The 14,435-nt window shown below is 40.5% G+C and overlaps 1 protein-coding gene across 1 annotated transcript; it reads left to right on the top strand.

The window, feature by feature from the left end:
- LOC110392602 (hyaluronidase-1-like) lies at window positions 5,487-14,357 on the top strand. The gene is made up of 3 exons (XM_021384873.1): window positions 5,487-6,401; window positions 13,068-13,157; window positions 13,929-14,357. Exons 1-3 carry the CDS (start codon window positions 5,487-5,489, stop codon window positions 14,355-14,357), a joined length of 1,434 nt encoding a protein of 477 aa, XP_021240548.1.

Raw genomic sequence — 14,435 nt, 5'->3', positions numbered from 1 at the left:
ACTTTGGGCATCAGGACCACTTTAACCCCAAAGAAGATGAAAGCAGAGTGGTTTTACACTTAAATGTATGGATTATACTGCCTTGAAATTTCATCATATGAAGTATAGTGAGAGGATGCACTTGTCAACTATTACAAAGTTGCACTGGCTGGCTATCATATAGCCAACACATCTATCATAATCTAAAATACAAGTGGTAATGTAGCATGTTATGGTGCAAAGAACCCCATATTAATTAATAAATGTCAGAAAAGATGAACTTGCCATCTGGATAACACCGCTGGACTGTATTGTAATCTGTGTTATGCAGATAGGTCTCTTCAGGGTACAGATCTACATCTTTATAAATTTTAAGCTGTATATTTTGAAACCAAAGTGTACAATTAAGATGTTTGGTTCAGCAGCAATCAGATATGTGGAAATGGAAACGTACTGGAATTCTGGCCAATAAACACAGTGATAATGAAAGTCGGGCTATGTTAAGAGAATTTGCTTGGAAAAAGCAATTTTTTTTTTGCTTCTTTTTACAGAAACGCGGAAAGGAGTATGCAGAAATGTACTCACTTGTTTTATGAAGCAGTATATTTCATGACACCTTTTAAGGGATATATTGAATATCAGCCATAACATGCCTCATACTGAACTGCATGGAGGAGGCTGATGCAGATAGAAAAGTCCATGTTATAAAGAGCAGTGAGAGCATGATCCAGACTTTACTGCAATAACTCATCAACTTCAATGGATTTCTAGTCAGACTCTCAGTTCTTTCATTTGTGAGGAATTCATTTTTGTTTTTAGAATATAGAGCAGAAACACTGGGAACAGATTCTGCTCTGAGAATATTACAATGCCTCAGAAAGCTATGAGCATCTTTAGGAAGTTAAATTAACCATAACAATGTGTCATTGAATCAGAAAAATGGGAGGATTTGAATCAAGGTTGATAATGAGCTTCAAGAAGGAATCGTTAGTGTCTGCATTCATTAAAAAATTAGGGATTAAAGCAGCCCAATTAGTGCCCTTGCTTGAGAATAAAAAAAATCATAGTCTAAAATACAGCAGTGGAAATTGCAATAAAAAGATGTTTTGTTCTTATTTAGAGGTTCTCTCCTGTGAAACAAGAAATAACTTATTTCCCCATTCTTTTTCAGAATTAAAGGCTTACATGTTTCTTTGAAAAATTGCTTCACTTGGTTTCAAATGACTTTTTGAAGCAAAAGAAAGCACCTGTAGTTAAATTCCCTTGTGTCAATAATATTGAATTACTTACAGATTAATGCAGCTGGATTGGAATTTTTTCACTGGACCTTTTTTTAGGAATCATCTCCCCTTTAAGGAATTGTTTATACAGGGTTGCCTCTTGTGTGTAATGGAGAGTAGCAGGAAAAGTGAGATGCTTTCCAGTTTTAGCCGTCTAAAAGGCAAGGCATGTTATCTTGGTAGTTATCAACTCTCTTTCTAGGCTAACAGAGATAGCTAACTGGGTGACTAATTCCACACAGCTCTAAATAAAGAATTCATAGTAATCATGGAAGGTGTTCGTTATTCACTTGAGGAGCGTGAATTACTGTTCTTAACCAGATCCCTGACTTCTAAAGAGCTTCAGCAGGACTACACAGATTCCCCCTCTCACCCTTACCTTGGGATTCAAGTTGCAGATGCAGACACCTGCACGTCTGCATTTGAGCAAGGTGTCCAGGCTCCTCCAGAACTTCACTGAAGATTTGGTCAATGCAGTCAACATTCCCTTGAGAATTATTCAATGCATCCTGAGATGAGCAGATTTGTTCTGTTACCTGTAGTGATATGGTCCTGGGCAACCCGCTCTTGGTGACCCTGCTAGAGCAGGGGAGGGTTGAACCAGGTCACCTCCAAAGACCCTTCCCAATTTCCATGATTCTCTGATTTAAAGCCTTGTCAAGGACAGTGACACAAATTGGCATAGAATTAAAAATTAACCTGAATTGATTTTGCAATATTAAACATTTCCTGGCCTATCTACAGAGCTTATTATCAACAATGTTTAATGCCTATGAGTGTCATACCTAGACAAAAACTGTAATGTGCTAGTCATTAATATATGACAGAAATACTCAGTTATACATGCATAATAACACAGGATTAAACAATGAGAGCATTGGGATTGTAGGATAAAGCAGCTGGGATCTTTTCCTGTAGCTTTTCTTCCACAGAAATTCACTCATGTTGCTCTTCCTCCTTCATCTGAAGTATCACTTCTCATGAAAATCCTTGTTTATATTATGGGCTTGTTCTTAAAGCAATCCAGCTCCAGTCATGAAAAAGCACCTAAGTGTACTGCATCAGTTTGCTGCATCAAAAGAGCGCAAACATAAGAGCTCCTTCCAGTAGAAGAGTGAAGTGAAAATAACCTAGCATCCTTTCCCAATGCGTACACATGCACATACTGCCAGCTTGATGGTCTATAGCAATGGCCAAGTTCACTCAAGGACGTTGTCATTAATAGGATCTAAAGGATTGCGAGCACAGTTTTAAAATTTGGGTGCTAAATCTGTACTTAGGCATGAAAAGCCATCAGCTGGAGACCAAGTGAGGAAATAATGGGAGAATAAATCTCTAGCTTTGTAATGAGAGTTTGCTCCTGGGAAATCCAGCACTGTGGCTTTTTGCAGTGCTGCTCTTTGTGCACTACTTCTAGCTATCACTTAGCACAAATTGCCTTCTTTCACCTCTTAGGAATATGATATTGACCACTGGACAGAATGACTCAATCCTTTTCAGGGAATAAGGACGGAAAAACTCAAGGGTAGGGATAGAGGAGAGATTGTCCTGTAGGAGATAAAAGGACAAAGCACTCTCTCAAAGACTGAAGAGAAAGGCAGAGAATATCAGGAGAGCAGTGGCAGATTGAAAAAGGAAGTATCAGATGCAAAGGAGAGAAGAATTGGAGAAGGAAGGAGAGATGGCAGGGAGACTAATTCTGTATTATACCACTTCTGAGAGCCAGCAATTTTTCAAACAATAGAAAAAGTTTTTTCTTTAATAAGTCTGCTGGTGTACTTAGATAGGAGTACTTGCAGCCTCCCTTTAGCTTTGGCGTCCCATCACAGATAAAAAGACAGTATCCAAGGAGTACTACCACATCTGACACTTATAGTGGTGTATTTGAAAATTTGGAAAGCAATAAATCTAGAGATCTAGAGAACTGTGAGCTAATGATTTATTAATAGACAGGTAGGTGTGAAGAGCTTCCATTATCTAGGAGATTAGTGATTAACTGATTATAACAGTGAGCAAATACTAGGGGCAAGTGAAGCTAGGTTAATTAATGTAGGATAACTTTGGTTTGACATCACAGTCAAGGAAAAGAATCATTAAAAATGGATGTAAAAATAGCTAAATATCCAGATTCATGTAATTTCAAATTCACATGACTAGTGGACAAACAGAACCCACAATGCAGAGTGACTGCAGCTTGATTGTATTTAATGTGAATGAAGTAGATAAGCTGGACAGGTGAATGACAAAAGGTAACAACTGAGAGGATGAGCCATGTTGCAGTGTAGGTGCAGTAATGTTCATAAGGAGAAGATGTTTTTATGAACTATGCATTTAAGCTGATGTCAAGTATAAGGTATTGTGCTTGGGTCAAGGCAATCCTAGACACATCTACAGACTGGGAGAAGAACTTACTGAGAGCAGTACTGCAGAGAGAGACCTGGAGGTCCTGATGGACAAAAAGGTGGACAAGAGCCAGCAGTGTGCTCTTGCAGCCCAGAAGGTCAACAATATTCTAAGCTTCATTAAAGAGGCGTGGAAAGCAAGGAGAGGGAGGGGATTGTCCCCCTCTGTTCTGCCCTCATGAGGCCCCGTCTGGAGTACTGCATCCAGGCCTGGGGCTCCCAGCACAAGAAAGATGTAGAGCTATTGGAGGAGGTCTAGAGGAGAGCTATGAAGATGATCAGAGAGCTAGAGCACTTCTGTTATGAAGAAAGGTTGAGGGATTTGGGCTTGTTCACCTTGGAGAAGGCTCCAGGAAGACCTCAATGCAGCCTTCCAGTACTTGAAGAGAGCTTACAAGCAGGAGGGGGAACTGACGTTTTACATAATCTGATAGTGATAGGACAAGAGGGAATGGCTTTAAACTAAAAGAGTGTAGATTTATGTTAGACATTAGGAAGAAATTTTTACTCCGAGGGTGGTGAGGTGATGGAACAAGTTGACCAGAGACGATGCCCCATCTCTGGAGGCATTTGAGGCCAGGTTGGATGGGATCCTGGGCAGCCTGATCTAGTGGTTGGCAACCCTGCCAATGGCAGGAGAGTTGGAACTAGATGATCTTTAAGGTCCCCTCCAAGCTAAATCATTCTATGATTTTCTGATTCTATGATCCCTCTGAAGTGTTTGGACAGCAGTACAAAGAATAGGTACTGTACTTCCCAGCAAAGGCACTGGATCACAAACTCTGCATGGAAAAGAGCTGTGCCTCTTGAGGAAGAGCCAGGATCGGGGGCAGGCTCTGGAGGAGCCAGCAGGTGAACATCTGCGCCATGAATGCCAAGCATGGATGTGGGTGCAGCAGGCAACAGCAGCGCCAGAGAACTTAGTCCCTAAGCCATTGTACCTAACAGCCAGGGGAAACAGCAGCCTAGGAAGGAAAAAAATAACACTAATATGGCCCCATATCTTTAGATTAATTCCCTATTTATCCAAGAATTGTCATGCTTTTCTGGCTAGCTCAGATTTGCTTGATACAATTATTTCTTTCACAATTGATATTTGATTTACTTTCAGTATAATAACTACTAAATCATTAAGGCATTAACAGTATTGCCCTTCTAGACTGCCGATTGATTATCATTCTTGCAATCATTCATTTAGAAAATGAAAGTTAACTCAGGGGTAGGTAGCAAAACTTTTTTTGCAGATGAAAATTGCCATTTCTAAGTTCTTTTTATTAATCCACTTGACAAAGACATGTCCAGTTTTTGTTTAAATTACCCTTAATATGACCGTTAGTATATACAAATAATAAAGATGTCCTTAGTCCATTATGATGAAGTTCTAAGCACGTCAGAGTGGTTGTAGCAGAACTTGCTTCCAAGATGACATTTGAAATGAGCAGCATGACCTTTTCTATACTGTTCTTTTAAGTAATTCTGTTGTTAACTCATTTATTGTAAACATGAAGGAGAAAATAAGTGCTGAGTTCTGAATCAAGTGTATGAGGTTTCTGGGTGAAGAGGAAAGCAGGATAAACTGAACATCAGACCACAGTTCCAGAAGGGGAAGGCTGTAAGAAGTCTTTCTGAACATTTGAAATTAGTCTTATTTTTTCCAAGATCAGTTTTGCTGTTTCCTCTTTTTGCAAAGAGTATAACATTAACAAAAGAAAATCAAGCCTAAAGATATCTCTTTGTCATCCTATCTGTCAGACATCATAAAATGCCATCTCTAATTTTTGTATTCAAGGACACACCACAACAATTTCCCAGTAAACAACACACCATGGATCTTTGGATCAGATGGCTGGCAGTCACAGTGCTGATTACAAGTGATGCCCAGCTTCCAAAGCAGGCACAGGTTCCCCTGCTTCTGCACAAGCCCTTTGTCGTGGTTTGGAATGCTCCCACTGAGCAATGCCGGCTGCGGTACAAGGTGGACCTGGATCTCAGCATCTTTGACATCGCATCGAACACCAACGAGACTCTGAGTGGATCCAATGTGACAATCTTCTATCACACTCATTTGGGATATTATCCCTACTACTCAGATAACGGTGACCCCGTGAATGGAGGAGTGCCTCAAAATGAAAGTCTAATCAAGCATCTTAATAAAGCAAAGTCTGACATTGACTATTGCATACCCATGAAGAAATTTCATGGACTTGCAGTCATTGACTGGGAAAACTGGAGACCCCAGTGGGATAGGAACTGGGGCAATAAAAGCATTTATAGAAATAAGTCTCTTGAGATGGTTAGGCAACGGTATCCACAGTGGTCAGAGGATAAAATTAGGAAAGTTGCTAAAGAGGAATTTGAAAATGCTGGCAAGAGTTTTATGAACAACACTATCCTTCTGGCTGAACACATGAGGCCAAATGGTTTGTGGGGTTACTATCTTTACCCGGACTGCTACAATTATGATTACAAAGAGCACTGGCAAACATACACAGGAAAATGCCCAGCCATTGAATCTTCTCGCAACGATCTCCTTCTTTGGCTGTGGAAGGAAAGTACCGCTCTCTACCCTTCAATATATCTGGATTATATACTGAAGTCAAGTCCAAATGCACTAAAATTTGTTCACTATCGGGTTAAAGAGGCAATACGTGTTGCCTCGATTGCTAGAAAGGACTATGTTTTGCCTGTTTTTGTTTACTCCAGACCATTTTATGCCTATACTTTTCATGTTTTAACAGAGGTAAGCACACAAATGTCTTTAGAAATGTAGAGATTAGAAACAACTTCTTAGAAAATGTACTTACATAAAAGCATTTGTGGATATTTTTCAATTTTTAACTCAGAAAAAGGCACAGGAACAGGCTGCCCAGAGAAGCTGTGGGATTCCCATCCCTGGAGGCTCTCAAGGCCAGGTTGGATGGGGCCCTGGGCAGCCTGAGCCAGTGGGTTGGAACTGGATGATCTTTAAGGTCCCTTCCAACCCAAGCCATTCTATTATTCTTTGGCTACTCCTCTACTCACTGTAGGCTACTGCTATAAACACAATATAAAACACCGTTCCTTTCAGTAGTTAATACTGCAGTGTTTTGGTCTATTTCTGTAGGATAACAATGTATATTTTCAATGAGGGTAATTTAGAAAGAAAGTACAAAAAAATCATTTCCTTAAGGAAATAATTCATCCTGATATTTTAATTCTTCAGGACAGCTTGTAAAATTAACTTGACAATTTTTGTGAAGTTTAAAACTAATTTGTATAATGGAGAGACAAACTTTCATGAGAAAGGAACCTCAGGGCTTTTTTGTTTCCTTATCCAAGTGGAAATTCATTAGTATAGAAATAAAGTAGTCAAATAAACTGGTCTGGCATGGAGTTCTCAACTCCTGTCTGATGAGCATACACTTTTCAGAGGCACAACACATTCACAGGTCTTCATGATCAAACACTTAATGTTTAATGTCTTTCCAACACAGAAACCAAGTTTTTGAGTCAAGCAATGTTACTTCAACCAATGACAAAGGGCAGTGAGTATATAGATGCCACTGCAAGAAGGGACAAGTTAAAAAAGCAGCAGTCAACCCAGTAGGCCATGAGCTGCATGTGACTTTAGCCTGGCACTGGGGAGGTGGAAGAGCCCCAATGGTCCGAGAGATGTTTCAGGGTGCTCCTAGGAAGAAAATGGTGCATAGGAGCAACTGTGAATTTGGTCTCCCTTGCTTTTAGCAACTGTTTTTACTGTGATGTGGAAGATGCAGGTCCTAGCTGTCTCAGCTAGGACCATGTACAGACAGGCAAAGCCAGATTGCAGTGAAGGCAATGAGCTGCTGGGGTCTGCACAGGAAGGCTTTCACCCAAAATGCCTTCACTGAAGAACTCAAAACAGGCCATGAAATAGATGAGCATTCTGCAAATGCAGACTGTAATAATACATTTTTTTAATACAAACCAGCCTCTTGACAGATATAAAAATGCCAGGATTGTTACCAAAAGCTATGAAAACTATCAAGCTGTTAGTGAGTATACACGAGTTCAAAATCTGTGGTGCTATGAAGCTACTGTTTTACCTTACGCTGTTTTCTGAACAGTACAGTGATACTGCAATATTCCTGGTAAGTTATACTCTTTAACTCAGTTTTTCATTTGCATATGGACATTTACTGCTGGATGTTTGTAAGATCATTTTACAAATCAGCAGCCAGTGATGATCCATGCAGAGACAGAAAAACATTTTTGGGTTGTGCTGTACTCCATACCTTCTAACAAGGACAGCACCTAGCTCTGCAGGCAGGGGACAGGGCCTGCAGTATCCCCAGAGAATACATGTTGTCTGCAAAGAACAGCCTGGGGACTGCCTGGAGCTCTAAATAAGAATGACCGAGAAAATAAACTTGTTTTCCTTGGCACTGAAGCCACTAAGGCATTTTAAGTATGTTTATCTGTGTTTGTATTTTAGGCTAGGTTGAAGCTTGTCATTTGACCCATGACATGCCCCTAGGTGAAGCTCACAAACCAAGCAACTCCTGAGTCCCGGCAGTGGCGGGTGAGAATATAACTACAAATGGAACCAGTGTCGTTCAGGGGAAAAATGGGGCAGCAGGTTTACAGACACATGAGCTCTGACAAGTCTGGGCCGTGACAACCACCATCCTGTCCCATCAAGCCAAGGAAGAGTTGTGACATTGTAGTTCAATAGAAAGAACTGGTGACACATTCAAGCCTTGGGCATAAGGCTTTCTGTACACAGTATGATAAATTCAGTAAACATCACAGTGGAAGAAAGCAAAAACTACAGTTGTGAGTCAGAGCCACTAGGGGAGAGGCACAGGTCTAGCAGACCTTCAGAAAGACAAAAGGCACAGGTCCCAAACAGCTGCTGTAGCTATATCTGCTGTAGCTTTCAACCTTACTGTACTCAGAAGTCAGATGAGCTGTGCATAAGATAGCTGAGAAATTCATCCTGCTTTTTTTTCTTCAAAGGAATGTATAAATTGTGATTTGAGATCCCAGTCATTATGAAAGTTTTCTGTATTTGCTAGAAATGCATATAAGCAATTTGCTATCTGCAGGGCATTTAGAAACTATTCGCCTTGACATTTCACTACTAGCCATGTGGAGAGAAGAGTTACACAGTGGCATCTGTGCTTTCTGACTAGAAGACTAATAGTCATGAATAAAGGAGGATGACTACCAAAAAATAATGAAAAATGGACAACTTCTCTCATCCACATGCAGGTAGTCTCTGATGCCAAGATGTGCATCAGAGTGTCCAGAGAGCACTGTCCACAACCACTCAAGGCTTGCATTGCCATTCCTGAATATAAAGAAAGCAAGTCTGAAACCGAGACTATTCATAATTATGAAGAAAGATTACAGATACACTTGTTTTCCTTTTCTCAGCAAGTAGCTAAGAAAAACTGTTCTGCTTCTTCTCAGGCTCCAAAGGGAAACAGCTCACCTCCTGCTTTTCTCGTGTGCAGTGCAGTGACTTGGCTGGCCAAAAAATGGAAAAGTCTTGATAGGAACTAGACTCTCTTCTTCTGTGCCAGATCAGTTGTCTACTAGGAGATAGCTCAGCATAACCTTAAGGACCTTTGGTTGTTGCACACTGCCCTCAGTAGCTTGAAGAAGAACAAGCATCAGGACAAGCATCAGAAGGGAATAGGCTTTGTTCACTTGTTTATCACTTGGAGAAAATACCGAAGGGAAGCTGACCTGTAAAGCTGTGTCTTCAGCATAATCCTGTAACGTGGATGGATGAGGATCTGATGGAAAGAGTAAAACAAGATTCCCCACCTAGAAATGTGTTAAGATGGTCATATTGAACTTCATTACTAGAATTTTTGAAACTTTCATGTTTCTTCCAGATGAGGAAGATTAGAGGGATTAGTAGCAGAGGCCAGAAAGCCTTCTTACCAGTCCACCTGTTTGTCTCACACTCACAAGGAAAAGCCATGGCAGTGAGGTCCACTGATGCCAAGCTGTACTGGGTTAGGAACAGCAGCAGCTTCAGATCCAGGAGCGGGTCTGCTGCGGAATGGATGCAAGCTTTTGGGGCCTCCTGGAGTGTGTGGGCCTTGCTCAGAGCTTCAGGGAGGCATCTCCCTATCATGCTTCCAGTTTGCCACTCTCAGCAGTTATGAGAGTCACTTACTGTGAGAGGTAGATTGTGTTTTTGGAATCACACTTATGATTCCATTTTTTTTTCTCCAGATATCCAAATGAGGGATGAGAGCTTTATTTTCTGACCAGCTCTATGGCAATGGAGGGTGGTGGTGGTGTAGCTGACGAGGGGTCAGAGTACCTACCTGTGAGGCAGGAGCTCTCAGTTCAGGTCTCTTCCCAGCCTACTGGACTGGATCCAGGACCCTCTTAGTCTTGTCAGACACTAGGAAAGACCAAAGAGAGCAAGCACAGAAGAGAGAAAGGGAAAGAGACGATATCACCTTGTGTTCATAGATTATTCAAAGAAGAGCCATTCTGTGCTAAGGGCTTTTGAGATTCTTCACACGAATCAGTCTTTCAGCAAAAGGCATGGCTATGCCTAGAAATGACAGTCAGAAACTTTATTTCCTTCCTTGTGGGCAAGCTATGTAATTATTACTCTGAATTAATCATAAGCTGTAGTCAGGTTCACATATGTCTCTCCTGTTCTCCTTTGAGCCTTTATTTAATTGGTGCAAAATAGAATGGCATCAGAAAGAGAAATACTTCCTTCTAAGTGTTGTCTGTGACCCCATGGTGAAGATAATCCCCACAGAGCTGGAGATGATGCATTTTTTAAGCATGAGGAAGACAGAAAAATTCAGCTTACGTCTTCCTAATTCTCTTTCCTCCTGGAGAAGACTTCTACCACTTGACCTTTGTTTTAAAGAACACAAGAAGAGGCAGGAAATATAAGGGAATATTTGTTTAAATAAAATCCTACGTGGTGCAGATTTTTTCATTTTTTTCCCCCAAGGAGCTACTGTTTTCTCCAGCATCTAATAGCTATGCAGGTGCTGTGAGTGTCTTTCAAGTATTTGTAAGGGAGCGTACCTTCCAGTCAAATGACACATCTTGACCTTAATCTGAAAAAAGTGCTAAGTTTCTCAGCACTGGCGAAGTGGTGATTCTAGGTGTGAACTACAGGTGGAAGCCCTAAGTTGCTTCAGGATTTCATTTGTGAAATTACCAGTGCCAGTGAACTTCACACACCCAGAGGATTAGGTGAACTCCAAGGTTCATGCTTTTGGATTTGATTATTTTATGTCCATACAAATCATACATGAAGTGCTGAAACACTTTTGTGGTTCTAAATCTAAAAAAGAAATCTACAAATAACAAAGAAAGCTGTGGAATATGAGGGAGTAAAAACTGAATTTACTGACTTGTGGTCAAGCTTCCTAATCCCAAAGTGTACTACTTAAAGTCTTCACTTCGGGTTTTTCTCAAGTCTTAGTCCATCCAGAAATGCTAGCTATCTATTGATTATTTATTTTGACTGTTCTAAAAGGTTTCATTGATTTGTTAATGAGATCTGAACTATGGTGGTACTAAATCAGAGAACCACCATCTGGCGAACATCTAGCCTTTGTATTGGGTAATCTTCATAAAATGCTTTGTAGATGAGAACAGCTTAGGAACCCTCATTACCAAGAGGTCAGGCTATATTTTATATTATTTTTACATTTGATATCTTGCTTTTTAAATTCACACAAACACCAGAAGCGGAAAGAAGAAGTAAATCACAATTTCCCGCTTAAAAATAACACCTGCAGCAATCACCACTCTCCCTTTATATTGCTAGCACTAGACTATATTCTTTTAAGAGTAATATTCTCTAAAAGATTGCTTGCATGATCATCAGCATCATGATCCTCTGGCAAGACCAATTATACTCTGTATCACTTTGAACCCTACACTAAGAGCAGGCTAACTCTGCTCTTTCAGACTTCTGCAGGTTTCCCTATACTGTTCTGCCTGACCTCCAGTTAATGGTCAAAATCACTTACTCTGACTCTGTAATAATCTTCAACATTTCAGCAGAATCTCCTATTTCCAATGCATTTATTTATGCCTTCTATTATGTCGCTTAAGCCATACAAGTTTCAGGAATGAGAACTCTGTGCTATACACTGGTAAATCAACACGCCCACTTACTGAGTAAAATAAATCGTATAGCAGCAATTTACAATAATAACACAGTTCTTCCATTCTCTGAGTTTGCATTTCTAATACACCACCATACTGTGATAATATGTCTGGTCTCTTAAATTGTTTTCTCCCAATAAGAGATTAAAAGACTGCACTGAAGACCATCTGTAACTTTTTTAAAGGAATTCACTGTTTCTTTTTTTCTACTCTTTCTTCCAAATCAAGAAAGAGTGTAGAATCTTTCACTGCAAATCCTGTTCAGGAATTATTCAGTAATCAATTATTGTAGGTATAAATGGTTTCAGATGTGATTGATCATGCCTTGAAACATGGCAATGGAAGAAGAACTTCACTCCCTAATACATGGAAGGTACATTGCTATGCTGTTGGAAAAGTGACTCCTGTTCTGCACATGGTCTATGTTCTGGTAGAGCTGCATTACTGCTAATTAATACAACTTGACTGCACATTGGTGCAGGTGTATTAATGGACATGGTTAAGACAGTATATTAAAGTATGTTTTTTCCAGATTGGCATTAAAAAGAAGAAAGAGAGGCTTGTATTTCAGTGATATGCTTCCCAGCATAATGTCATTCATGCTGGTAGGAGAAGCAGCTTTGTAAGTATATTGATACGGCTAAAGCAGCACAAGGCAGGTACCTGCCTAAAACCTATCAAATGCAGCAAGGCTCTGTGAGGGCAGTTCAATCACATGATCATGCTTAATATCGCTTGCTAAATATGGTGCCTATGTATCTATGCTGATCATTCAAAGACTGGTAGATAAAACATAGCTTTCAATTCCTACCCCACTAGCTTGGTTGGAGGACCCCTTGTGAATGTACTGTAATGATTTTATTATTTACTATTCCCTCCTGTTAATAAAACCCTGTGAAAGCCTTTGGAGGTACAAAGAAAATCTTTCTAATGTGAACTGTGATCACAGAATCATAGACTCATAGAATCACCAAGGTTGGAAAAGACTTCTAAGATCATCCAGTCCAACCATCCACCTACCACCAATATTTCCCACTAAACCATGTCTCTCAGTACAAAATCTAAATGTTTCTTGAGCACATCCAGGGATGGTGACTCCAATACCTCCCTGGGCAGCCCATTCCAGTGCCTGACCACACTCTTGGAGAAGTATTTCCTAATGTTCAACCTGATCTCCTCTGAGGGGGGAAAAGGTGATGCCAATATCCCAGTACTTTTTAAATTTTACTTATATATCTTTGGTTTTATGATGTCTGCTTTGGTCTTCTCCTTTCAGATTGATCTGGTTAATACCATTGGTGAAAGTGCGGCTTTGGGAGCAGCTGGAGTTGTTCTCTGGGGCAGTATGCAATATGCCAGCTCAAAGGTAGATTCCACTGATCTATTACTATTCAGGAATCACCTCAGTACCTCTTCTGTGCCACCACAACCATCATAGCACTTGTCTGTCTTTATTGATGGTGGTTCAGGATTACTGTCATCTCTTGTTAGTTCTATACTTCAATTATGCTGAGAAGTCCTGTTGTTGAGAGCACATTGATTTAAACAGGTCATTTGTACCAGCCTGGAATAATGAATCTAAACCTGGTCTGGACTCTGGTTCTTTCCCTCTCGCATAGTCTACTCTCCTCCTCCTGAAGCCTCTGGTAAAGCACCAGTGACTTCAGCAGGGGAAGAGGGATCCACGTAGAAATTTCTAGTTGCAACTTCTGTGCTGGTTTCTGAGAATGATGTTGTTTCCAGGAAGCCGAAGGAGTAGGAGTAATCTGGACCAAAGCAGTGGCTCAATAATTGCTTTAAAACCTATTAGTCACACACACTGGTCCTTGTCAGCAGTTACCAGAAATCTTTACTCAATGAACTAGTGACTTTCAGATCAGCATGTAAGCTCTCTTCTGTTTGCTAGGACTCATCCCCAGTCTAACCCTGTATGTTGCTACCAAGGTCCTAAACAGAGGATATGGTAAAGGTTAGTATTTTCCAAATGTTACCAATGGAGGCATGCAAATCCAACACGTTTATCTCAACAGATTACTTCAGCTGAGAGCAGTTTTGTGCTAGTATCTTCTTATACACAAGAAATTTAGACACAGTGCTAGCTACTGAGTAATGTGTCATGGTCCTTTACTTCCTGTAGGAGAGCTGTTCCACTGTGAAGCAATACATTGATGGACCCTTAGGACATTATGTCATTAATGTGACCTCAGCTGCCAAACTTTGTAGCAAAGTCCTGTGTAAGAAGAATGGAAGATGCATCCGCAAAAACAGTGACTCTTCTGCTTACCTACATCTGCCACCCAGTGATTTTAAGATTCGAGCCCGTCACTCAGGAAGGGGCCCACGGTTGCAGGTGACTGGTGAACTCAGCCCGGAGAACATAGAAGCCATGAGGCAGAGGTTCATGTGCCAGTGTTATCGAGGATGGACGGGAATATTTTGTGAATTGCCTGACCAAACTGTAATGGAGCACTGGGTTCATATTGTGTTCAGCAGATCAAGAAAACAGAAGCTTTATGTCTTCCTCTTAGGAACCATGCAGATTCTTCTCCTTTATACTGCATATTAAACTCTTCTGAGGCAGTGCAAAGAAATCAGAAATGGTGCCACTTGGACTTTTAGCAAGTCTTTATTACAAAGATGTTGT

Source organism: Numida meleagris, chromosome 1 (genome assembly GCF_002078875.1).
Source record: "Numida meleagris isolate 19003 breed g44 Domestic line chromosome 1, NumMel1.0, whole genome shotgun sequence".
Classification (NCBI taxonomy): Eukaryota; Metazoa; Chordata; class Aves; order Galliformes; family Numididae; genus Numida; species Numida meleagris.
Note: the sequence above shows the minus strand (reverse complement) of the source record. Positions and strands in the feature narration are given on the sequence as shown.

Excerpts from the sequence above, each read along its gene's own strand:
- LOC110392602 (XM_021384873.1), top strand. The coding sequence starts at position 5,487 with ATGGATCTTTGGATCAGATGGCTGGCAGTCACAGTGCTGATTACAAGT. Across the intron at positions 6,402-13,067 it reads CTTTTCATGTTTTAACAGAG|ATTGATCTGGTTAATACCAT; the intron begins GTAAGCACACAA and ends TTCTCCTTTCAG. Across the intron at positions 13,158-13,928 it reads TGCAATATGCCAGCTCAAAG|GAGAGCTGTTCCACTGTGAA; the intron begins GTAGATTCCACT and ends TACTTCCTGTAG.